The sequence below is a fragment of the Osmia bicornis genome, chromosome 1 (genome assembly GCF_907164935.1).
Source record: "Osmia bicornis bicornis chromosome 1, iOsmBic2.1, whole genome shotgun sequence".
NCBI lineage: Eukaryota > Metazoa > Arthropoda > Insecta > Hymenoptera > Megachilidae > Osmia > Osmia bicornis.
Window position 1 is genome coordinate 14,969,885 of NC_060216.1, and position 23,601 is coordinate 14,993,485.

A 23,601-nucleotide genomic window follows, 5' to 3' on the forward strand; every position below is an offset into this window, starting at 1 on the left:
TAAGTTCGATAAATTATTAATAGGATACAAAATATATATCTTTGCAATTAAAAAAGTTTAATAACAAAGTATGGTGATGAGATTTTAACAGTGTACAAAATACAATTATATCTATAAACAATTCATTTAATATCACCACCTCGCAATAACTTGATCTCCGTCTTGTATGGAATAATAACTAAGTTCTTGAAGCGGTTTATCCAAAGGAATTTCGTCTTTAGAAAGCTAAAAAAATGCATAAAATAGACATGCTGTACATGTATAGTATAAACTAATGTATAATTACATTTTTCTGTATGAATGAGAGTGTTGGAATTTTTCCTCCAGTTCTGAAAAGCCGTTGTGCAAGTCCAATTACTTTTTGAACTTCCATGTCTTTTAAAAGTTTCCTTTTAATTCCTTTAGGCTGCTCTGGATGATCAGGACATACAAATTCTACTGTTATGACATTAGATATCATTTCCACTTTTGATTTAGATGACGGGATATCAGCAATTCCATATTCTAAAAATAATATTAAACATATTATAAATATTTGAACTTGTAATTAAGTTTGTAACAATTATTATTTTGACATACTTTTGACCAGTGCCGGATATCGAGGGTGTTCACTTATGAATTGATTTCTCTTGTCAAGATTATTTTCAGTTTCAGTCCATCTTAATAAATATAGTTTCAAGTAATCGTATTCCGCACCTCGTCTTTCATGGTCCAAAATTTCAGTACCATTTAAAAATCGTAAATTTGAAATTTTTGCTATTATTAACTGACGCACAGTTTCCATATTTTCATTTTTCAAAATTGGATTTTCTCTAAATTTTAAATCTTCTAAATTATTAAGTTTTTCTAATTCTGATATAGATTTCCACTATAAATTTCAATAAAGTTATTCTCTTTAAAACGTTCAAATAATTATGTAAATACTTATTTTACCTCTGATATGTTGTTATGCGATACATGCAATTGTCGCAAATTAAAAAAGGCTGAAGTTTTTGCAGTTGGTTCAACAGATGGAAATCTTATTTTATCTATTTTATTCGAATTTAAATTGAGGTATTCTAAGCTGTAAAATCAAAATTTTCAATGTGAGTTTTATATATTTTATATAACTTTAAATAAGTAGTTTTATGTACTAATAGATTTTATATGACTTACCACGGAAGTGAACCTAATTTAAGAACTTCATCCCAACTGGATATCAAATTTCCTTCAAGTGTTAATTTACATATTTTCATTAAATTATCGATCTCTAATGGCTTCTGTATAATGCTGACAATATTAAAAGAAAGTGAAAGTTCTTGAAGAGATGGAAACATACACATGCATTGTTGAATGTCAAACCAATCATAATTCATTCTTGCCATGGTTAAAGATTTAACCATAGAAAATGAATTACTTAATACTTTCATATTTTTTTCAATCAGTAAATAATTTTCACTAAACAGAATAATAGAAACAAAGGAATTATGATAAAAATAGTTATTCTGTAAAGATAAACTTAATTAAAAGTTAATTTACCTAACATTGAGACGAACAAGAGAATCAAGTTGAGAGCAAATATCAGCTATAGTTTGCCAGCTATTTATTAAATTTCTAGATATATCTAATTCTTCTATGTTTGGACATAACTCTTTTAATTCACCAGGCTTACCAGTATTACTAATATATTGCTCTCTCAAGCCCACTATTTTTAATTGATCAAACTTGCTTTGCTTTCTATTTACTTTGGAGAAACCAACAACTTCCAAAAATGGAGCATTGATTTCTTTTTGTAAGCTTGTTAATATATCTCTATCAATTCCTGCTAGTTCATCATTGATAAGACCATAGCGCATTTTAATAGCTTCTGGACAAGAAATTCCAAATTTTGCTTTACCTGGACGTATAAATGAACCAGATGTAGAATGCCTAAGACATAAAACATTTTATTTATTCAATTACTACATAATACAATGTCACTCTTTTATATAGTTTTACCTAGCTTTAAAATATTTTATTCCTTCATATGTGCCATTATGTTTGCCACGAGTTGGATCATCCCAATCTATACCAAGCCACAAACCTTTAGTATCACCAACAGGGCCACAGTATTTTACTGTACCTTGATGTCCATCACACTCAATTCGGCTACCAACTTCATATTTTTTATCTTCTACCATACTAAAAAGAAAAGAAAAAAATTTTAATGATGCTCATTTTGTAAGATATTTCTCTTTCCTATTTCAAGCTTCATCTTTTAATATCTAATGTGTAGAAATAAATGTTAAACATGTATATCTCATATGACGGTCTGTTACTTAACCTCAATGTAATAAATAATCATTGAAAATCATAAGACAAGTAAAATATTGATATAATAAATGAAAGAATTTGACACGAAGTGCTATTGCGGGTAATACTTATGGCGAATATGAATGCCTATACAGACATGATTCAATCAAAATTAAAAGTCATATACGGTAATATGACATTTCTTTATTGTGTATTATTTCGATTCCTAAGAACTCTGGAGTATTAGATGCTCCACTTATTTCACTTAAGAGTACTATTTTCATGAAAAATTTTATTCTAGTTATATTAAGGCAAGCCAATCAGTAACTTAAACAACAAAGTGTTTCAATTCATGGCTCAAGTTTAGGATATCTGCCTGAAGTCTATGGATAATTATTCAATGGATAATCCATATTACAATTTCATAAAGGTGTCGCGTTTTTGTGATCACCGTCGCATATTTACCAGTTTAAAATACATTATATGGTTATAAGGACGTATATTTAAACAAATTTTCATTTTGCATTCTGTGCTATGAAATTTTCGATTTATTTTTTTACTCTTAATCATATAAGAAACTGATAGTAGCGTACATGAGAATTATTTAACCGGACTGGTTGATGTTAAGGACAATGTCATTATTTAATAAACCGAAGAGAAATATCCGCCGTCGACCGTTCAACGACGATGACGAAGATAATGAAAATAGGATGGAAGTGGAAGATACTCAGCCTATTAAATCTAAAACTAAGAAGAAGGAAAAACCGAAGCAGACGCTCCTTAGTTTTGGAGAGGAGCTGGAAGAAGGTAATTTTGTATAGTATATGTTCACATGTACACATATGTATACATTTGTTATTATAAAATGAAAATATACTTCAGTATTTTATTACTTTGAAATATTATGTTTTTAACGCAATTAATTAGCTTTCAGATAACATAATATCGGATGTAATAACTTATTATTTTGCAGCGGATGATGGAGAAGTCTTTAAAGTGAAGAAATCTTCTAGGAGCAAAAAATTGATGAAACAACTAGATCACGAACGGAAAAAAAAGAAAGGTGAAGAGAAAATGCAAGTGGACTCTGAGCAAGCGAACATGTCCATTAAACAGGAAAAAGATTTAGAAATAAAGACTGATGATCTAGTAGTAAGCTATCTCTATGATGTTTATTATTATTAGAATTTCTCTGATTTATGTCATTTGTTCTTAAATCAGGATTTCATTTCTTCACGATATTCAACATTTAATATTCATTGAAAAATGTGATAGAAATCTTTATCAATGCATGTACATAAATCTTCATTACATTTATTATTTTTGTAAGTTATGTTACTTTTTTAACTGTAGAAGTATTGTAATGTACTGAATATGGAATGTGATTCTATTAACATATAATGGATTTAGTAAAAATTTTCAATATTTCATGTATACACAGCTATTAAAATATGAGCATACGTAGTAAGTTAAATCTGTTTATTAAAAGAAATTGTTACGTGTATTATACGATAATATACCATTTTTGTATCTTTATAAATCATAGAAATACTTAAAAAATTTGCATTGCTATTATATGTATCATTTTTTCAATATAATTTAACATTAACTAAACTATTAAGAATTACAAATTATTATTGGAATTATTAACGTTGTTTTTTATGAAGGATTTTCTTAAACAAAGTAACTATTTTTATTACTAGGTTAAAATCAAAAATACCGGATCTTTGATCTTGAATGGACGAGCTGCACTAGCAGCTGGAAAGGATGACTATACATCTGATGAAGAAGATGATGAACCGCGTGGTCATAAATTTAGAAGAAATACAGATAAGGCTGATACAATGAAGATTCTTCTTGAAAGTATGTATTACAACAATACAGTATTAAATATTTTAGAAACATTGCAACAAGTAACTATGTATGTTATGTCCACAGGTGGTTGCATACCTGATGCTGCAATGATCCATGCAGCTAGGAAATGCAGACAAAAGGCAAGAGAATTAGGAACTGAATATATTCCTATAGAAGAACAGAGGTACTATTTCTTCAACAAAATTATTACAGTATTGAGATTTGGAACATTAATTAATTTCATCACTGTTTTTTTTTTTGGTTTTTTGAAAAGATATAATAAGTATATTAATATTTGCAGCGAGGATAAGGGCAAATCAAGACTGATTAGAGAAGAAGATCACGATAGAAGCGATGACGACGATTCTCAAGATCGAATCGACATGACTGTTAATACCGAAGCGCGTGATAAAGAAAAAAGAAGAGAAGCATTTCTTGCTTCACAAGTTCCATTAAAACGTTAGTTTTCGTCACTTCATTTTTAGAATCCCTCAAGTAAATGAATACCATATAAACCTTTTTTTCTTTTAGTTTCTGACGATGAGAGTGAACATGAGAATGAGGAAGAAGAATGGGAAGCTCAACAAATTAGGAAAGGTGTGACAGGAGCACAGGTAATCTCATTGTCTTATTCACACATTATGTAATTCAGTTTATTTGTAATCATCTTTAGTTCTATATCACTAAATGTTCTTTTCTATCAAATAATTAGATTGCAGCAGTACAACAAGATTCTATGATGCAACAACAATATTCAATGGGTATGAATGTGAATCAGATGATGGGAAGTGGAATATCGTTAGAAATGGTCATGATGCCAGCACCACCGCCCCCTCCAACGATCCAGCCACCAGATCCAACAAAAATAGTGCCAATTACTCCTCAGGAAGTTGTAAATAAAATACGTGCAAGGTTATAAATTCTATTAAGATTTTAAAATAATTTGTGTGATATAAATTAGAAATCTTTTTGTTCTAAAATATTGCTAGTTTTTATAATTGCCGGAGATTAAAATGTGAAATATAATTTGTAGATTGGATAGTTTGAAAGAAGTACATCGACGTCATCAACTAGATCAGGATCGGTTAGAACAAGAATTAGGTCAAACAATGAAAGAACTGGATGTTGGCGAATTTCGTGCACCGCAGCTTGCACACCGCTTCAGATATTACCAAGAGTTGCGTGGGTATGTCACTGACTTGGTAGAGTGTCTTGATGAGAAGGTGGGTTTATACGCTGTCACGTTTTTTTATGTGCACTGGGGTTTTCCATGCAATTTTTGGCTGTACCAATTATTCAGCCATGTTAAAAGCAATGCATTTTTCTTACCAAATAAATTTTGTAATGATATCTGTGTAGCATTACTTTTTTTTAGGTGCTTAAAGATATGTATTTTATTAACTTAATTTGTTTTGAGAATCGATTTTTCTGTAGATATTTTATATTGGAATATAACATTTTCATTCTTTTTTAAGTTCTTTTTAATACATACAATATTATTGAACAGAAATGAATAAAATACAGCTTTATTGTAATACGTTTTCATTTAGGTAATAATTTTTACAATCACCTATAATTAGATAAATTTTAATAAATATTTTCTAGCTTTTAATTTCCACTTAACATTTCTTCGTTTTATTACACTGCACATAGGAAAAATATAGTAACCTTCCTTCTCTATAATAAATAATAGCATTAAAAGATAATAGATTGAAGTGTTTTAAGAATTAAAATTATTTATAGTAGAATTAAGCAATACTGTTTTCATTATTTTATTACTTTAGTATTTACAATTTATGAAAAAGAAAAATGCATATTAAGAATTACAAAATGTAAAAAGAATTATCAAGCATATGTTGTGTATATTTATATTGCCGGGGGTCTGTATCTTCTCTGTATAAAACGAACGATTTATTCTGTAGTAATATTTACTTTTAAGTACTAATAATTATTAAAAAGATAAATTAATGCAATGCGGTAAGTAAATTAATATTAGTTTTCAAATTCCTTTTGAACAAAAGATATCCAATGACTGTGGAATTATATATTGAGTTCCAGCAAATGTTAAAAATGAATATCTTTATTGTTCATTAGTTATCATAAATGTTTAATATTTCATTCAAACATGTATTTATAATTATAAAATCACTATTAAGGATCAACATAAATATTTTTTGGAACAAAAGTAATTCCCAGCGTCATTGAATTAATTCACTGTGTGAATGTTAATATGAAACTTTTTTGTTAGCTGCCGCTGGTCGTTGGATTGGAGCAACGCTGGTTAGATCTTTATAGTGAACGTGCCACTGAATTAATGGAAAGAAGACGACAAGATACGAGGGATCAAGCGGAAGAAATTACAACAGCTGCAAGTCAGTTATTTCAATACTAATTGTATAAATTATTTATATATGTATAGAATTACAAACACTTCGTGTTTAATCTTGTACATGATATATAACAATTTTCTTAATCAATGCAATTTCAATATATATATTACTTCAAAAATAGGAGGACAACCTATTCGAAAAGGACCGGAAGTCGAAGCTCGCATTCGTCGAGCTACAGAAAGAGAAGGAAGAAGAGCTCGTCGAAGAAGAGCTAGAGAATTAGCTCCTACAATGCCAAAACATATCGATGGAATGTCAAGTGATGATGAAGTTACTGAACAGCAAAATCTTGCTTTTAAACAAACAAAAGGTTGTTTTAACATATTCTGTGTAATTCATATGTACTATATTTATATTTACTGTAATTTTTCAAATTTCTACAGCTTGATACTTTTATTATTTATTTGAATTCTAATCTTTCTATACTTTTGTTTTAGACGAAATCGATAATGAAAGTAAAGAAATATTTGCCGATGTGATGGACGAATATTGCACAATAAGGGGGATACTTTCAAAATTAGAATCATGGAGAGAAACTGATAGAGATGCTTATATGGAAGCTTATGTATCTTTATGTATACCTAAAATTATTTCTCCTATTATTAGACTGCACTTGCTGACATGGAATCCTATTATGGTATATTTTTAGTTTAATTTGTCATTTCCATATTGTATTATTTAAATATGACTTTAATTATGCTTTGGTTTTAGGAAAGTGCTGATATAGAAAGAACGAAATGGTATAATACATTGCTTTTATATGCATTAGATAATAAAGAAACAGAAGAATCCCTTAAGAAAGATCCAGATGTTAGATTAGTACCATTTACAGTGGAAAAAGTCGTTATACCTAGATTAACATGTAAGGTTATTTTATTCATTGCAATTAAAATACTTTTTCATAATTAATTAGAAATTGCCCGATAAGATACTGATTTATTTTTTATTTACAGCTATAGTTGAGAGAATATGGGATCCAATGTCCACATCGCAAACGTTACGTCTTGTTGGCACAGTAAATCGTCTTATTAGAGACTATCCGAATTTAAATGATGCGAGCAAACCATTAGAAACATTATTTAATGCTATATTAGATAAAATTAAGTCGGCAGTTGAAAATGATGTATTTATACCAATTTTCCCGAAACAGTTAGTATACATGGTATATTTGATTAGAATTGTTAATAATAGTTTTATAATATCAAGAGTAATTCTTAATTTTGTTTCTCAGAGTTTTGGATACAAAACATCAATTTTTTCAAAGACAGTTTGCAATGGCTGTGAAGCTTCTAAGAAATTTATTAAGTTGGCAAGGTCTTCTTGGAGATACACAATTAAAAAATTTAGCCCTTGGTTCATTGTTAAACCGATATCTTTTAGCGGGTCTCAGAGTATCTGCTCCTACCGATGCTTTATTTAAAGCAAATATGGTATGTTGATAACTTTTAATTTGCATTTGTGTAAATTAAATATGAATGGTTATATTATTTACTATGTTTAATCAATAGGTAATGAGTACACTTCCACGAGCATGGTTACAAGGTGAAACAATAGATCATTTGAGAATGTTTGCTACACTTATTCAACAACTTAGCGAACAATTGGATCAAGCAAATCCGGCACATAAGTAAGTACTACTAATTTTTTTTTTAATTTGAACAACTACCATCAATAAATATATCACTATTAGACAATAATATGTCACAATCGATATCTTGAACTTTTTTAAAAATGATTTAATTACTCACTTTATAAATCAAAAATATATTACATATGTTAATAAACTACATTCTTAAGCTTGCGCGTGTTTTAATGAAATTATTCATTTTTACAGCGAAGCCTGGGAATATTCAAAGTCCATCTTAAAAATAATTAAACCTTTGTAATGTATTAATTATGTATGCATTTCGTAATAATATTTTATCATATTTTTATTTCATAGCATTCATTAATATGCCTATCTATAGTTTTATACACATACTGAAAAAGATCTTGTACATGATGAATTTGCAGTACAATTAGATGTGTAATATATAAAAATGTAATTTTGTATAGAAATAAATTAAATAAGATTCTGATAATATAGCACACTTTCCAATAGTAATTGTAAATAAACGAAAGATATGTAAAAATAAATATGTAAATATCAGATTGTGTTCAGCTTTCCTATATTTACAGCTGAGAAAAATAAAATCAGTGATATTTTTATTATACGTAATAAATTTTATTTATTAAATTACATAACGTATACATATTTAATAAATTTGGTACTACATTTTTATGGTTGCATTAAAAAATTAGAAATCCTTTTTTCAATGATGCGGTAGATAAAGCTGACAATCATACGGTCAGAGGTCTTGTTATCTATATTTCTGTTTCCACCATAGCTTCTAACATTATCATCACAATATAAATATTTTTTAGAAAGAAAAGAATAGAATAATTTGTATACATATATTTATAGAATAATATGTTATAGTTTATTATTACATTTTATGATGAATAAAATTATTACTAATATAGATATTATCAAAATCTGTGAAAAGATTTAACATTAATTAAATTTTTATATTATTTTATTTTAAATTAATGCTAAAGAACAACCGTAATTTTTTAAAGGCAAAACTGTGTATAAATTGTATGTTGTATAAAAATATACAAAAGAAAGTGTAATAGGCTGATTTATATGATTAAAGATAATTTAGACAGGAGATAAATTTTACTCACACATATGGTGAGAACGTGTTCATGGGTCACAGAGATAGGGGCAGTTAGGGTCATCTCTTGACTTCTATGAACTCAGTTCACTTTTGTTAAGCCACCATTATACACCATGAAAGTCACAGGTATAAAATAAGCATTGTTATTTATAATTTGGATTAAAATTGTTAAGTAAAGTATATTAATAAGCACTGCTATTGTTGGCACATTTAAGATAAATTCTTTTAATTTCAATACATGCTATTTGAAATTGTAAGACAAACGTTTATAAATATTTATAGTATTTAGAACGTTTTGTATAATGTAAACATTATTTAAATAACATGAATTGATTTAATAACTTTAAGAAACTATTAAATGAAAAATATTCTATGTATGTATTAAACTCTTTTTACAGATACTAATAATGTATTACAAATATTAATGCACAAATTAGGAAGTACTATATTTGTGCTTCTTCTATTTTGTAATAATTGTGTTGCATATAGTGTATTTCAATCAGGAAAGGAATACGTTTATTCCTATAGTGCACTTTCAAGTTCTGGAGTTTTGTTACCAGCTACTGCATCATCTTCATGGGGATTCCATGGAAAACTTATAATTCAAACAGAACAAGATGTTGCTACAATGCAGGTATATTTCATAATAATTCAAATTATGATTTCATAATGTATTAATATTTTTATATAGTTGCAGTTATTAAAGATGATTATGTGGAATGGTGATGAAGAAATGAAAGAAGAAGATCAAGATATTCCTGATGATGCAGATGAGCTATTGAAACCATTTCAAGTTACATATAGGAATGGCCTTGTTGAAAACTTTAGCACAGAAGCTACATCTGCATGGTCCACAAATATAAAAAGAAGTATAGCAGGAATTTTACAATTAGATTTGACAACTTTAGAAAAAGAAATAGCATTTCATTCAACTGAAGTAAGTGACTCTATGTGTAATAGGTATTTTTATACTATGAAAAATATTTTAATTGTTGTAAATATCTGTATATTATAGCAAAACCATTATGGCCAATGTAACATTGAATATGTCGCTAATCGGGAAGATGAAAAAGAATGGCTAATAAGGAAATTTTTAGACCCTCGTACTTGTATTGGGCATCCTCACTATACATGGTCAAATGTTCCCAAAATGTTGTGTCCTAATGGTGATCAAGTATGTTTTTTTTTTTTCATACAAATCAAAGTAACATTAAATATGACATGCTTTACATAAATATCTTATTAATCTTTGTTCAATGAAATAAATAAATATTTATATTTAGAATCCAATATTAAAATCCAGTGAAAGATTATATAAAGTTAATATAAATGGACTTTTAAGTGAAATTTTATTTGTTAATGCTTCTGGAGGTATATATGTTCAACCCTTTCAAAGTTTTGGAGAAGCACAATTTCACTTTACTAGGTATGTTAAAAAGAAAAAATACTCCTACTGTAGGATATTATAATACAAAGAAAAATGGTTTCATATCATTTATATCACACTTACACTTCTTTTGTATTAATTTCTTGGTATACAGACAAATCTTTAAATTAATTTCGGTGAAAGATACAATAAATAAAATACCTATTAAAACCTTACATTTCAAAGTTCTACAACATGAACTTCCAGAATTAGATCTCACCCAAGGCAGAGGTACTCCTGATAAGAATACTGTTTTAAAATCTGTAAGTTTCATTTCTATAATTGTAATAAATTTATTGAAAAAATAAATAATATATAGCTTATAATAACATTTTCACGTTACAGATAGGAAGTTTACTAGATCGATTAAGTCAGAGACTTGAAAATCCTGGTTTAGATACAGAGGCTGGTAATTTACATAACACAACAGTCAGTGTACTACTTTACTATCTTGAGATGCTAAATGTCGCTGATTTACGTGAAGCATATACAAAGATTTCAGGAACAAGTTATAAAGAAGAAACAATACGGTATTCAGCAACTCAAATAATTTGAACAAATTTAGTATTCCATGTACTATTTCATTCTTTTAACATTATTCTAGAAATATGTTTCTTGAAGCTCTTCCACAAGTTGGCACAAAAGAGTCTGCATTATTTATATTAGAATTAATTCAAGATAAAAAAGTTTCGGATATGTCTGCAATTCAGCTTCTTACCCAACTGCCATTTCACATACGAAAACCTGATATTCAGTTATTAGTCAATCTACAAACGTTTTTAAATTTGCCAGATAAAATATCTATTGAGGTCCAGAATACTGCCATTCTTACGTATGGTACATTGATTTATAAGACATGTTTATTATATTGTCCATATGAAATGTTAGATGATTATGTACGCTTGTATCTTGATAAATTTACAGGTATGTGATAATACTTTTGAATTATCAATTACCAATTTTATGTAAATTATTATTATTATTATCATTATAATAATAAATCATTCATAGAGACAAAGGAATATGAAAAGAAAATGATCTGGCTGGAAGGATTAGCAAATATACAATTGGGAAGAGTTGTTGAATTTTTAGAACCTATTGCTAGCGGTAATAATGCAGAATCACGTCATTTTCGGGTACTTGCTGCATGGGCATCACTTCCAACCGCTCCTCTAAGACCTGATGTTGTAGGTACTTTATTTACATAGTTTAATAATTTATTAAACATTACCTTTTTGTTTTTATTATAGATATATCCAGTCTATTGGCCAATTTTAATAAATAGAACTGAACACTTAGAAATGAGAGTAGCTGCACTGACATTACTCATTATTTCTAGCCCTACACCAAATAGATTAATATCATTATATTGGTACATGCAAAGTATATTTGATCAACATTTGTATAATTATTTTTATACTATTTTAAAATCTGTGGAACATACTACGCATCCTTGCTATGTTCATATGTATGTATTAATAAAATTGCTACATATACTGTTTTCATTATAATATCTTTCATATCTAACTATGTTTCAGCGGAACAATAGCTACACAGTTTACTCGAGTACTTCGGCCAATGAAAAATAAATATATAATTACTGGAAATTATTTATTTGATTATCAAGATACATATAGAAAATTTGGTGCTATGATACACGGTATTGTCATTGCTAACCCTTTGACAAACATACCTGAGGTTTTATATGTAACAGTGAATACTTATGGAAATGGAATTAATATCAACCATGTGTCTGTAAGTTTTTGATTTTAGAGCTACTTAGTTATAACTTTTTATGTAATAATAATTTAAATATTATATAGTTATACATCAAAGCTGAAGGTCTCTTACATTCATTATCAACGTATATGGATAGTCCAACTCAAATAAAAGATATACTAAAACAATTTAAATTAGATCAGAAGCAAGATGGACCTGTACATTTAGAAGTAATTGCACGTATTCAGGAGAAAACAGTTTTGTGCCTTCATTTAAATGAAACAAATATCATCAAAGGGTTTAAATGTAAGTTCACAAATTGTATTATTTTAGAACTATAATATTAGAAAGTTAATATAATATTTTTCATAAAATTTTATAGATCTTTCTTCCTTACCTGATAATATATATAATATATATCAAAACATGGAATTTCATGTTAATCATCAACGTATTAATATTCCATTAGTAATGGAATCAGTACAGGCTACAGATTTGGGAGCAAATGTTAGACTTGCAATTACTACAACATCATTATTTTCAATGAGAGGGAATTTCACTCATGGTTCAATCGGTCGTAATAACCATGTCATACTACGGTACAAAATAATAACTTATTAACTTTATTTTTTTCCCCTTGTAATATTTCATGTTGTAAATTTATTACTTTTAGAACATCTATTCATAAAACAGAATTAATAGAAAATTATAATCCTTTAATTGACACATGGCATAGTGCAGAAAGAGCACATTCTATTCATGGATATCTTCCAGTTAATATTACAATTGGATTCGAAGATCGTCCTTTTATTTCATATGATACCCCAGGAGGTATCAATGATTTTACTTAATATTTCTTAAAACACAGGGTCTATTATGTATAATGTTGTAAGAATGATGTATTTTCTAGAACATCTTAAAATGGGTATTACAACTCATGCTAGAACATCAACCAATATAAAAGGTTCAAATGTTAAGTTAAAATTGCATCGAGTTTGTTCCACTTGTCCCGAATTATACATAGTTACAAAATCACCAACATATAAACAAAAGGTAAATGGTAGTTGAAACTTTATTTAAACAACTTCATTAAAAATTCATTCAAATTTTTCTATAGGAAAAAGATTTATTTCAAATAGAATTAGCGGAATTAGGGGGTCAAATACATGTGAAACTCTTTGATTGCGAAAATATAATATCTCGGGAAAAACTAATACGAGATGTATTTTCTTCACATCGCGATAATTATCAGTGAGTTAAATATGAATATATTCTTATCTCTACTATAAATATTAATAAATCATATGTATTAATAATTATACTTTAATTCTGAATTGTTTCAGTATTTGGCCATTTCTCCAATTTGCTTTAACAGCATTACATTTTTTGGACTATTATACATATATACCACCAAAAGGTAGTTGTGGTTTAGCTGCTTATATTAGTACAATTGATACAACACGTACTCAAGTCAGTATATAAGAACTATGTATATTTTAATTATGTAGGGTATAAATAATATGTTAAACATGTTTCATAAGGTAAAATTCGAATACATCAGAGGTCTCAATCATCATATTTTATCTTTAACACGTCGCAATGTAGAATCATCTCAATTATTGCAACAATGGAATTTAGCTGGACTTTATGAAATTACCAGTTGGATGTCTGATATGATTAAAATTAAAGCAACTAAAATCGTACCAGGTGAAAAAGTATTAAAGGTAAATTCGATCTAAAAGCTTAAAGATATACTCTATGATTAAAAAAAATACTGTCAAAATAATATGTTATTTTTATTCAGTTTTGTTTGGAAGCAGAAAAAGAAATCCCTTGGGAATGGGATTTTCTAAGCACTAAACCTAGCGATCCTGCTAGGATCACAATGAATATTGTTTGGGGATTATCTGATACAGCAAAGGGTAAATGTAGTGGATCTTCAATCACATTGAACTTAATTGGTGAAATTAGTAAGGAACAATTAGAAGATGCTAAAGTAGCAAAATGGCCATACGAAGAGTGTCGAAAACAATCAAAGGGAAAACGTTTTACACCGTATACTGATGCCTGTTATGAGGCATCAAGGGAATTATCAACTTTGAGAAAATATCAAATTATTACAGAACAAGAAAATGTAAGTTAAGCATTATGTTTTGTTTATACTTGTTAAATAAATATATACTTACTATTCTTAATTGTTTAACAATAATTAGGTACCAGAATACTTAACACGATTAGCTTGGAAATTGCGTGGCTTTTATGACTTCATTGGTGGAAACAGTAGTGCAGTACCTGTTTCCAAAGAATTTTCTATAACTGCAGTATTTCCAAAAGAATCGGATATTGGAGAATTATCTCTCAACAATGACAAAGTAGTTATTGAATATAACTATAATTTTATAGATTATTTTTTAACCAGAACCAGAGTTCATAAATATATGGATTTATCAATTTTAAAGACATTTTTTGGTAAGTTAATATACCATTTTTAATTAGTTTTTGAAAAAGTAGTTAATCGTTTGTACCTGCAGAATTCGTTCTATTTGATTACAGTACCTTACCTGTCTTAATCACTTCCAAATTTAGGCTCATGTATTGTGACACCAGACTCTATAAGAACTATTCACAATGAAAGTTACCCGCTTCGCGACAAAGGTGAAGTTTTGTTGCTCGGTCAATGTTATAGCGAAGATCCGAGATATGCATTAACAGTACAGAATAACTTGCATGGTGTTAATGTTAACATATATGATGAAATAGATACTGTACGAATTGTACCTAATCAAATTGGAGCAACATTATACAATAATTCAATAAATATTCCATTACCACAAAGCTTTATGTTTCACTCATTTGGATCTAAAAAGTAAGTTTTCATGTATCTTTTATTAATTGTTTTTCTTTACATGTATGTCATAATATTTCGATTATATTGTTGTATGACATTTTATTTCAGGGTAAGGTTGGACAATAGTACTATTGATCTGATAGTTCCAAATCTCTATTTATACATGCATTGGACACAAGAACAAATTCTTCTGCTCTTTCCAACATATTTATTGGAATTCAGTTGTGGTGTATGTACGTTACGTACTCTTGATACTAATAATTTATATGAAAAGTTATGATGATTTATTTATAAAAAACTGTTGTACAACTAGTGTTGATATATTTACAATCAGAATATTTGAAATATAGTATATATTTAGAAATAGTATTTACTTTTAACTAATTTCTATGCGACTATAACATAAGAGAATTTGTTATAGAAGTTGTATTTCTTTCAAGATGCAGTGGATGAAAAATTTTGAACGAACAGATATTATACTAAATCATTTACTGTTTATAGGTCTGTAGCAATAACACTGATTTATAAAACAAAATATATTTATTTAATTCATATATAATATAAAATGGCAGTATATAATTATAAGAACATAAATACAAGTTTAAATAAATAATGCATGAAAACTTATATATATTTCTACAGTTTCTCCTATCTATTAGTGAATATAAATAATGAAATAAAGTATCAATTTTTTAAAATTATAATTATGTACTTTTAAGGCATACATCTAAATGTTGATTCATAAGCGATTTTGATATTAATTGCATACAAACAGGGCAGGGATACTTATCATCCTGATCAATCAATATTTCTGAGGATATTTCTGATATTTCTTCGTTATCACAGTCAGTGGATAATGATAAATCATCATTAAAAACATTCCCAATACAGTCTTCTAGGTGATCGATTAACGACATCCCAGATGGAATATAGGCATTACAAACTAAACAATTGTGTGAGGTAGTTTCAGTCGCATTATTTTTCATAAGTTTTGGGGTAAAATGAGAATCCTTTGGAGATGAACCAGTACTGGATGTACTACTTATAGAAATTATGCTTTCATTTTTATCGTTTGTATCATCTAAATTAGTAACTGAATTATTAGCTTGCTCATCTGTTTCTAAAAGGCACTTATCGAGATGTTCATTTATACTTGCAAGTTCAAAAGGTTTACTACACACAGGACAATTAGTTTTTCTTGAATTTTCTACTGTATTTAATTTTGGCTGTTTATTTGAAAATATAGGGGTATCATTTTTTCTTTTTTGTACAAGTGAAAAATTATCCGTTTTCCCTTGTGAACTAACTTCTTTCTTTTTTGTTTCTTCATCTTTTGCTATTAAATGCTGGTCTACATGCTTATTTATGTCATTGTTCAATATAAAAGTACCGCATATTGGACATTCCACGAATTTTACTTCTGGTTCTTTTGATGACTGATTATTATTATTATTTGATTTTTTTGTTGTTAGATTGACAATTGGCAAATCTATTGCTTTTTTTGAAAATACAACACCTGTCTTAGATCTATGAGTATCAAAAAACTTGTTCAATAGATTACTTTTTCCCGTATTAGAACCACCAAGAACTCCAGAAGAAGAGAATTTAGGTATATTACAAACTGAAGTAGTATTAGAACTATTAGATTTCTGTAAATTATTTACAGTGTTTGGCCCCCCTGTACCCCACCCATGAACATTATTTGTGTTATTTCCAAGTTTTTTGAATTCATCTAATGACTTTTGATTATCTGGTAGTGATTTGAGTTCAGTGTTAGGTGGAGGAGTTTTTGTGAGCCAAGTAAATATATTGCTTGCTGAACTAGCATTTTTGGGAGTAGATTTTACTTTCTTTGAACCTTTTGCTTTAAAATTCTCTGGTTCCTTAATTTTAATAAACTGACCACCACAAGTTTGCTGATGTTCTTTCCACCAAAAATCAGATGGGCCTGGTGCACGATTCATGGCTCTACGTACAGTACCAAAATAAGGAGCTCTTTTTTGACAGGGACCATTGCATCTCCACCAATGTTGTTGATATAATCTAACTTCATCATGAAAGCTATGGTATATCTATACACAAAAGCAGTTTTAAAATTAATATTACATTACATTATATTACAGTATTTATTCTATTATAGATACATACAGTTATTTTTGTTCCTGCTTCTTTATTTATTCTGTTCATGTGTTTACAAAATTCTGGACCATGTCCATCTCTATCACGGTTATTATTTGTGAGAAATAAATATCCATGAATCATTTCATGCTAGAATATAATATATGGATTAGAAAAAATTTGATATATAGGTATATTTAATTACCAAATAATTATATGAATCTTACCAATAAAGTTTCAATAAGATCTTTCCTTGGTCTAAGTTTTAATAATGGTGCACTAAGTGCAATTATACATTGTCGATTTCTAGGATGGAAACTGCATACACCAGCACAGCTATATCAAGAATAAATATACAATTAAATTATTATACAAATAATGATTACTTTAATTTATTTAACATAGAATAAGGTAAAGCATTTACCTTGTCATTCTACTGCTCCATTTAACTTCAACAGGAAGTAAAACATTCCAAAAGAAACGTTCATTAAATTGTACAAATAATGTATGTATATTAGGAGTTGGATCAATTAGTTCTAAAGTCTGATCAATTAATGTTCTGGGCTTATAATTCCCTCCATTTTTCTAAAAGTAAATACAATGTTTCTAAATATTATTAAATTTGTATAAAAATCACTATAATATAAACTTACATTTGCAGGTAAAATTGCATTTTCTGTCAATCCAAAACGATTTTCTTGTTGATGTAATTTATATGCTAATTCAAAATCACAATCTTTTGACTTTATCATAATTTATGAATAGGTACTAATAATTCTTTAAAAATATACCATCAACACTATTTATATGCTGAAAAATATATACAGATTGTAACTAAAAATGATGTATTTATATATGTAACAAAGAAGAAATCTACTAACTTTAAAAAAGTTTTATTATTATACACAACAAATTACTTAACGTAACAATAACATTCAAATTAACGTCTACAATTGAACTGAAATTAGCACATTTGGAAATAGTAAAACTGTCATTTTAGAGCATTTAAATTTGACATGTGTATGTTAACTATCGCGTGAACTGAACTTTATATAGAAATATGGTGACATTACCGCATGCCGTATCGATATCGATATATAAACGACATTTGAAACTGCCAGAACGTCAAAAGTTTATATATTATTTAAAGTTTAAAGAATCACTGTAGGTGATGAAATAGAAAGAAAGCTGAAAATCCAAGGATTGAAAAGCACTGCACTTATTCAGCGAAAGCGCTTTCTTTCGAATATCAGATCAATTTTGTATCTGAAATCATATATTTCTTAAATTTTTCGCGCACCTCGTGAGCAGAGCGATTGCACGCTTCATGGACACCAATCCACCCCATGTTTCCCCAGAGAACCCGCTAAAAACATAATATTACTGTTGCGAACCTCGCTTGTATGTATGTGTGTGATATCGTGTGAATTTAGCCGCAAGCTTGTAATCACTAGCACTGAATGAAATGTAATATGGCGACGATGCCATAAGAGTATGACTGCAGCATGTCTGCATAATGTTATATCAATGCTCATAAATTAGGAGCCAAAATTCAAAGGAATGTACAGACAAAGGATAAGATACTGTAAAACTCTCAACACGGGTGATCGTGCTGGGAGAGAGTTGGAAATCCGGAGAAATAAGACTGTCACACTTGAAATTTCTAAAGAGCTAATTTATTGCGGGCTGTATCTAATTCGTTACTCGTAACGAAAATCATGTTGGTTCTTGAAACTGTCGAAGTCTCTTCGACATCCTGTTTATTTACAGAGGGTCGTAAATTCTCTTAAGGGTTGCCTTGGCTCGCTAGCGCGAGATCTTTTGTTGTCTTACGTTTTCTCTGGATCCCACGCTTTCTCTTAACACGTGTGCACGGAATCGTTCTTGAGTCTTGGCGGAGCACCACCATCTTCCGCTCGCCCAAGGGTGGACCGAAGCCAGGGAGAGGGACCGCCTCCGGACAGGGATGGGCCCCACCACCATTGGACCAGGGATGATCCTGAGGGAGGATTCAGGATCCAGCGAGGAGGGGATGGCAGCCAACATCGATCGAGGATCTTCACCGCCAAGCTCAGAACGATTCAAAGCTTCAACCCGCTTGCATACATTCTTTATAAAAAGATAAAGTCTAAATAATAAAGGAATAGAAACTATTATTTTACCTTTAATAATAAAGTGTACTTTATTAAAACCCGCGCCGCGAGCAGAGTGCTTTAGCGCTCCACGGGCACCTTACCCACGTAGTAAAGATCCAAAAATCCCTAGACACCTGAAATCCACGCGCAACAAATTGGTGACAGCGGTGGGATGTTTAAAAAAGGGATAATTCAAAAAGGGATAAACTTTTAAAAGTGATAAATTCAAAACGGCATAATTTTAAAAAGGTGTATTCAGTGTAGTAATTGCAAATAACGCAAAACAAGACAAAGTGACTGTGTTAGACTTGTGTACGCTTTAATAACTTTGCCGGCTCGCGGGCGTGTGTTAAATAAATAACTGAACGTTTTACGAACTGCTTCATTGAGCTTTTATAATATAAGTGAACATTGTTAACATTAGTGCAACTTCTCCCTCTTGAGTTTTGGCACGGTTTCCTCAAGAGCGTAGGGTGAATACCGGAGACAGGTGATTTCGGCTGCCGTGCAAGCCATCCACCGGAATCACATGCACCTCGTTCACATCATCATTGGACCTCTCTTCGACTTGGAAACAGAGATCATCATCAAATCGCAGAACCAGAGGATCTCCCCGTGATTCAAGGCCAACCGAGATAATGGATTACCGACGGACGGAGTTTGGTGTTTGAAAATAGAAAACTCGTTAAGTGAAATCTAAACGTGATTTATTGCGAAGCGTTAGCCGATCGCCTTACCAAACTGTAAGTCTATCTTATAAGTAATTGGACTATAGAGTATTATTTTTATAATTACCGTTAGAAATAATTCGACAAAATGCCGCCGTATAAGTTAAAGTATATGCGCGCCAAAAGGAGTCGCAAAATCGGCCTGCGGGAAAATACATTTTTGGTAGAGGAATTAAACATAGATTCATCAAATGCAGAACTTTCTTCATCTTCCGGGGCATCTTCTACCGATCTGCAATCGAAAAAATTAGGATTAGTTCCAATTCGACAGTTATCCCAGGGGATTGATACAGTTATGACGGATAATATTTCTATCCCCTTTAATAGCACAGAAATTGATGTACCTTTGTCCTCGACTACGTTTGCTGCTGCTGTTTCTAAAAATACTCCAACCTCTATAGAGTCATCTAGTATGCTTCCAGCGTCATATCTTCGTCTCTCTTTAGTGAAGGATTTGATACCTCAGTTTGATGGAAAATCTTGTTCTCTGACTGAATTTATTAAGGAGTGTCAACTGATTAGTTCCAAAGTAAAGCCTGAGGATAGAGCCGGTCTTCTGTTTTTAATTCGTGGTAAAATCGAGGGGCATGCAAAATTAGTACTTTCAAATCGCCGGGAACCAAGTACATTAGATGAGTTAATTGGATTACTTAAAAGGGCATACGTGCGTACGTTTAACATGCATAGTATCAACGAGGAATTTACGGGATTGAAACAGGGAACTAATGATTCGGTAGAGGTTTTCGGATCGCGAGTAAGTAAAATATTAAATACCGGAATAGAAGTAGCAAAGGACACGTACAATTCTGAACAGTTAAGCGGTGTTGTTGATTTATTGAATAATACGGCTATAGCCACATTTATTAATGGCCTTCGGAACGGAATGTTAAGAATAATGCTTAAAAATAAAAACAGTCAAGAAATACCAGATCTTGAAGCTGTTATCGACATTGCACGTAGATTAGAATCAGTAACGGTCGAAGGGTCAAGATTGTCCCTATCTTCGTAGCCTCTTATCGGAAACGCGAACGTTTGTAAGGTAGATTTCGCTGAATGCCGATGCGTTGTTCCGCAATCCTCTAAACCTTTCTCAAATGAAACAAATGTCCTCTTGTCCGAATAACGCTCACTTACCAAATTAAATTGAAACAGACGACACAGACGCCTCTCCTTTTTGGGGGTTGCGGGAGGATGTCGTAGGCGCCAACGATTTGCCTCCCGTAAACTCTGGAAAGGTTGAGAAATTGACGATTCTGACATTAGTTCTGTTGACAGCGACGCATATTTAACAGCAGACGAAGCGGAAATGTCGCTCTCCTTAGAGACAGAAGTGTCTAGAAAGAATGAAACCCCTTTTGATGCCGCTAGTGGATTTAGGAAAGATGGTTTGGATAAAGAAAGGACTCCGTTACGTGGTTCGGCACCGGCAGGTACTCTTATCGAGAATCGGATAGGCGATACAAAAGCACCCCGCTCGGGAGTCGGTCGGAATGTCGTCCATGTGGTAAAGGGTGCTCAGGACCGGGTGAATCCGTTGGAATCGGATAGGCTATATAATAGTACCCCGCTTCGGATCTCCCACCTGAGTCACGCTGTTTGTAATGCGGAAGGGGCTTGTTGTGATTGGGGTGCCCGGGCTCTGGTGGGTTCGTTGATATCGGATAGGCTATACCACAGCACCCCGCTTCGAACCTCCAGCCCGGGACCTGTTGTTGGGGGCTGAGGAGCCCAGATTTTTGCAAAGCGGTATCATTGGGGATGTAACATCGGGGACGCCCGATAGGAATGAAAAGACACGACTTAATAGAAACTGCTATTCAGGAGACAGTGACTTACATAGACGAAATGACGTAACAGTTTTGTTTTGTTTTTCACCAATCCCAACACGATCATTGTACGCGCTTTCTCGATTTGTCTAGCATGCCACTGTCTGCGCTATTCTATTGCCCAGCATGTGTGATTTACGTGCTTGCACGATGGATGTACAGCGTGAAGGTGATCTCCGTGCTTTATGAGAAAGATGAGTGGATTAGATTCGGTATATTTTCTTATAATACCTCAGTACATGAAGCCACTGGTTTCACCCCACACAAATTGGTAGTCGGTGTGAAAGCCACCATTCCATCTGAGTTTTTTTTAAGCAGGAACCTCCACGTACTTTCTTAGGTTAATTGGATGATTTGTTCTTCAGAATTAGAAACACGCAATCTGCAGCAGCAGTAAACCTAGAAAAGAAAAAACAAAGGATCAAGATATTATATAATAAAAATACAAACCCCACAGATTCATTGTAAGCAAAAATGTGTACTTACCTAAAGAACTAGAAATCTTGAAATTTGATTGCAATTTGGCAGGGCCATTCAAAGTCACAAGAAAATGTAATGACCTAAATGTCGAGATAGAAATAGGAACAAATGAATTAAAAATAGTCCACACGAATAAACTTGAGTTAGCTTGTATAAAACCAGATTCTTCTTAAGAAATTGCGTGCATTAAATATATTACGTTAGTTTGGTACATTAAGTAAAGTAAAAGGAAAATTATTACCTATTCTTACTTTAGGGTTTAAGTTATGTATCCTGAGAACTTATAATATCTACAACGTATTATTATATGGTTCATGCAACGTAAAAAATATCGCTTGTATAGAAGGGTGTGACAACGCGAAGTTTCCGTACAAACAATGTAATTTAGGCTAGCGTAAACACTTTAAGGAAAGCTGTTCCCATTGGAAACACCTTTTGTATAAGGGGGGAGGTGTTGCGAACCTCGCTTGTATGTATGTGTGTGATATCGTGTGAATTTAGCCGCAAGCTTGTAATCACTAGCACTGAATGAAATGTAATATGGCGACGATGCCATAAGAGTATGACTGCAGCATGTCTGCATAATGTTATATCAATGCTCATAAATTAGGAGCCAAAATTCAAAGGAATGTACAGACAAAGGATAAGATACTGTAAAACTCTCAACACGGGTGATCGTGCTGGGAGAGAGTTGGAAATCCGGAGAAATAAGACTGTCACACTTGAAATTTCTAAAGAGCTAATTTATTGCGGGCTGTATCTAATTCGTTACTCGTAACGAAAATCATGTTGGTTCTTGAAACTGTCGAAGTCTCTTCGACATCCTGTTTATTTACAGAGGGTCGTAAATTCTCTTAAGGGTTGCCTTGGCTCGCTAGCGCGAGATCTTTTGTTGTCTTACGTTTTCTCTGGATCCCACGCTTTCTCTTAACACGTGTGCACGGAATCGTTCTCGAGTCTTGGCGGAGCACCACCATCTTCCGCTCGCCCAAGGGTGGACCGAAGCCAGGGAGAGGGACCGCCTCCGGACAGGGATGGGCCCCACCACCATTGGACCAGGGATGATCCTGAGGGAGGATTCAGGAT

General features: G+C 31.1%; 5 protein-coding genes across 20 annotated transcripts; 2 read left to right on the top strand and 3 right to left on the bottom strand.

Annotated features, from left to right (window-relative positions):
• Positions 1-40: 40 nt before the first annotated feature.
• LOC114883180 (tubulin-specific chaperone E) lies at positions 41-2,535 on the bottom strand. 4 transcript variants are annotated; one of them, XM_029200720.2, is made up of 8 exons: positions 2,429-2,535; positions 1,978-2,160; positions 1,519-1,908; positions 1,156-1,437; positions 934-1,063; positions 580-868; positions 287-504; positions 41-225 (listed from the first exon to the last, which is right to left on the bottom strand). In XM_029200720.2, the coding sequence occupies exons 2-8, from the start codon at positions 2,157-2,159 to the stop codon at positions 133-135; spliced, it is 1,584 nt and encodes a 527-aa protein (XP_029056553.2). In that variant the 5' UTR covers position 2,160; positions 2,429-2,535; the 3' UTR covers positions 41-132. The 4 variants fall into 4 exon arrangements, with proteins under 4 accessions (XP_029056553.2, XP_029056552.2, XP_029056554.2 ...); XM_029200719.2 differs by having other exon boundaries at positions 2,303-2,515; XM_029200721.2 differs by having other exon boundaries at positions 2,400-2,510.
• A 158-nt stretch (positions 2,536-2,693) lies between these two features.
• On the top strand, positions 2,694-8,600 carry LOC114870908 (PAX3- and PAX7-binding protein 1). Its single transcript, XM_029176133.2, has 16 exons — positions 2,694-3,078; positions 3,245-3,423; positions 3,975-4,134; positions 4,210-4,309; positions 4,427-4,584; positions 4,657-4,739; positions 4,838-5,037; positions 5,159-5,348; positions 6,374-6,497; positions 6,637-6,825; positions 6,953-7,152; positions 7,227-7,377; positions 7,469-7,664; positions 7,747-7,945; positions 8,024-8,142; positions 8,350-8,600. The coding sequence occupies exons 1-16, from the start codon at positions 2,892-2,894 to the stop codon at positions 8,399-8,401; spliced, it is 2,487 nt and encodes an 828-aa protein (XP_029031966.1). The 5' UTR covers positions 2,694-2,891; the 3' UTR covers positions 8,402-8,600.
• Positions 8,601-9,034: 434 nt separating this feature from the next.
• LOC114870874 (vitellogenin-1-like) lies at positions 9,035-15,913 on the top strand. Of its 2 annotated transcripts, XM_029176064.2 has the most exons (22): positions 9,035-9,361; positions 9,634-9,869; positions 9,927-10,172; positions 10,251-10,409; positions 10,519-10,661; positions 10,777-10,924; positions 11,007-11,191; positions 11,266-11,585; positions 11,673-11,848; positions 11,912-12,129; positions 12,200-12,416; positions 12,485-12,686; positions 12,763-12,979; positions 13,054-13,211; positions 13,291-13,433; positions 13,498-13,631; positions 13,724-13,850; positions 13,922-14,104; positions 14,185-14,514; positions 14,594-14,849; positions 14,967-15,246; positions 15,337-15,913. In XM_029176064.2, exons 1-22 carry the CDS (start codon positions 9,349-9,351, stop codon positions 15,506-15,508), a joined length of 4,263 nt encoding a protein of 1,420 aa, XP_029031897.2. In that variant the 5' UTR covers positions 9,035-9,348; the 3' UTR covers positions 15,509-15,913. The 2 variants fall into 2 exon arrangements, with proteins under 2 accessions (XP_029031897.2, XP_029031898.2); XM_029176065.2 differs by lacking the exon at positions 15,337-15,913 and having other exon boundaries at positions 14,934-15,056.
• Position 15,914: 1 nt separating this feature from the next.
• Positions 15,915-18,413, bottom strand: LOC114870875 (DNA-dependent metalloprotease dvc-1). 2 transcript variants are annotated; one of them, XM_029176068.2, is made up of 6 exons: positions 18,228-18,413; positions 18,000-18,156; positions 17,771-17,931; positions 17,574-17,682; positions 17,377-17,496; positions 15,915-17,300 (listed from the first exon to the last, which is right to left on the bottom strand). In XM_029176068.2, the coding sequence occupies exons 2-6, from the start codon at positions 18,096-18,098 to the stop codon at positions 15,933-15,935; spliced, it is 1,857 nt and encodes a 618-aa protein (XP_029031901.1). In that variant the 5' UTR covers positions 18,099-18,156; positions 18,228-18,413; the 3' UTR covers positions 15,915-15,932. The 2 variants fall into 2 exon arrangements, with proteins under 2 accessions (XP_029031901.1, XP_029031900.1); XM_029176067.2 differs by having other exon boundaries at positions 18,000-18,413.
• A 1,304-nt stretch (positions 18,414-19,717) lies between these two features.
• On the bottom strand, positions 19,718-23,046 carry LOC123988380. 11 transcript variants are annotated; one of them, XR_006829969.1, is made up of 7 exons: positions 22,757-23,041; positions 22,522-22,595; positions 22,267-22,434; positions 21,136-21,436; positions 20,554-20,649; positions 20,277-20,441; positions 19,718-20,048 (listed from the first exon to the last, which is right to left on the bottom strand). XR_006829969.1 is itself a non-coding variant. In XM_046288256.1 (6 exons), exons 3-6 carry the CDS (start codon positions 22,327-22,329, stop codon positions 20,434-20,436), a joined length of 468 nt encoding a protein of 155 aa, XP_046144212.1. In that variant the 5' UTR covers positions 22,330-22,434; positions 22,522-22,595; positions 22,767-23,041; the 3' UTR covers positions 20,172-20,433. The 11 variants fall into 11 exon arrangements, 3 of the variants coding, with proteins under 3 accessions (XP_046144212.1, XP_046144207.1, XP_046144211.1); XR_006829968.1 differs by having other exon boundaries at positions 19,718-20,177; XR_006829973.1 differs by lacking the exon at positions 19,718-20,048 and having other exon boundaries at positions 20,172-20,441; positions 20,554-21,288; positions 21,344-21,436; positions 22,757-23,046.
• Positions 23,047-23,601: the final 555 nt, after the last annotated feature.

What these genes read in the sequence shown, in the direction of transcription:
- LOC114883180 (XM_029200720.2), bottom strand. Translation starts at nt 2,159, where the DNA reads ATGGTAGAAGATAAAAAATATGAAGTTGGTAGCCGAATTGAGTGTGAT. An exon ending in ATAAAATATTTTAAAGCTAG is followed by an intron (nt 1,909 to 1,977) that starts GTAAAACTATAT and finishes TTTATGTCTTAG; the next exon opens with GCATTCTACATCTGGTTCAT. An exon ending in AAATTAGGTTCACTTCCGTG is followed by an intron (nt 1,064 to 1,155) that starts GTAAGTCATATA and finishes TTGATTTTACAG; the next exon opens with CTTAGAATACCTCAATTTAA.
- LOC114870908 (XM_029176133.2), top strand. Translation starts at nt 2,892, where the DNA reads ATGTTAAGGACAATGTCATTATTTAATAAACCGAAGAGAAATATCCGC. An exon ending in TGCTTTTAAACAAACAAAAG is followed by an intron (nt 6,826 to 6,952) that starts GTTGTTTTAACA and finishes CTTTTGTTTTAG; the next exon opens with ACGAAATCGATAATGAAAGT. An exon ending in CGTTATACCTAGATTAACAT is followed by an intron (nt 7,378 to 7,468) that starts GTAAGGTTATTT and finishes TTTTATTTACAG; the next exon opens with CTATAGTTGAGAGAATATGG.
- LOC114870874 (XM_029176064.2), top strand. An exon ending in TGTGTCCTAATGGTGATCAA is followed by an intron (nt 10,410 to 10,518) that starts GTATGTTTTTTT and finishes ATTTATATTTAG; the next exon opens with AATCCAATATTAAAATCCAG. An exon ending in CACTCATTTGGATCTAAAAA is followed by an intron (nt 15,247 to 15,336) that starts GTAAGTTTTCAT and finishes ATTTTATTTCAG; the next exon opens with GGTAAGGTTGGACAATAGTA.
- LOC114870875 (XM_029176068.2), bottom strand. Translation starts at nt 18,098, where the DNA reads ATGATAAAGTCAAAAGATTGTGATTTTGAATTAGCATATAAATTACAT. An exon ending in ATCTTATTGAAACTTTATTG is followed by an intron (nt 17,497 to 17,573) that starts GTAAGATTCATA and finishes ATTATATTCTAG; the next exon opens with CATGAAATGATTCATGGATA. An exon ending in AAGCAGGAACAAAAATAACT is followed by an intron (nt 17,301 to 17,376) that starts GTATGTATCTAT and finishes TTTTGTGTATAG; the next exon opens with ATATACCATAGCTTTCATGA.
- LOC123988380 (XM_046288256.1), bottom strand. Translation starts at nt 22,329, where the DNA reads ATGGTGGCTTTCACACCGACTACCAATTTGTGTGGGGTGAAACCAGTG. An exon ending in CAGTGGCTTCATGTACTGAG is followed by an intron (nt 21,437 to 22,266) that starts GTATTATAAGAA and finishes CAACCTTTCCAG; the next exon opens with AGTTTACGGGAGGCAAATCG. An exon ending in GATAACAGCTTCAAGATCTG is followed by an intron (nt 20,650 to 21,135) that starts GTATTTCTTGAC and finishes CCTTCACTAAAG; the next exon opens with AGAGACGAAGATATGACGCT.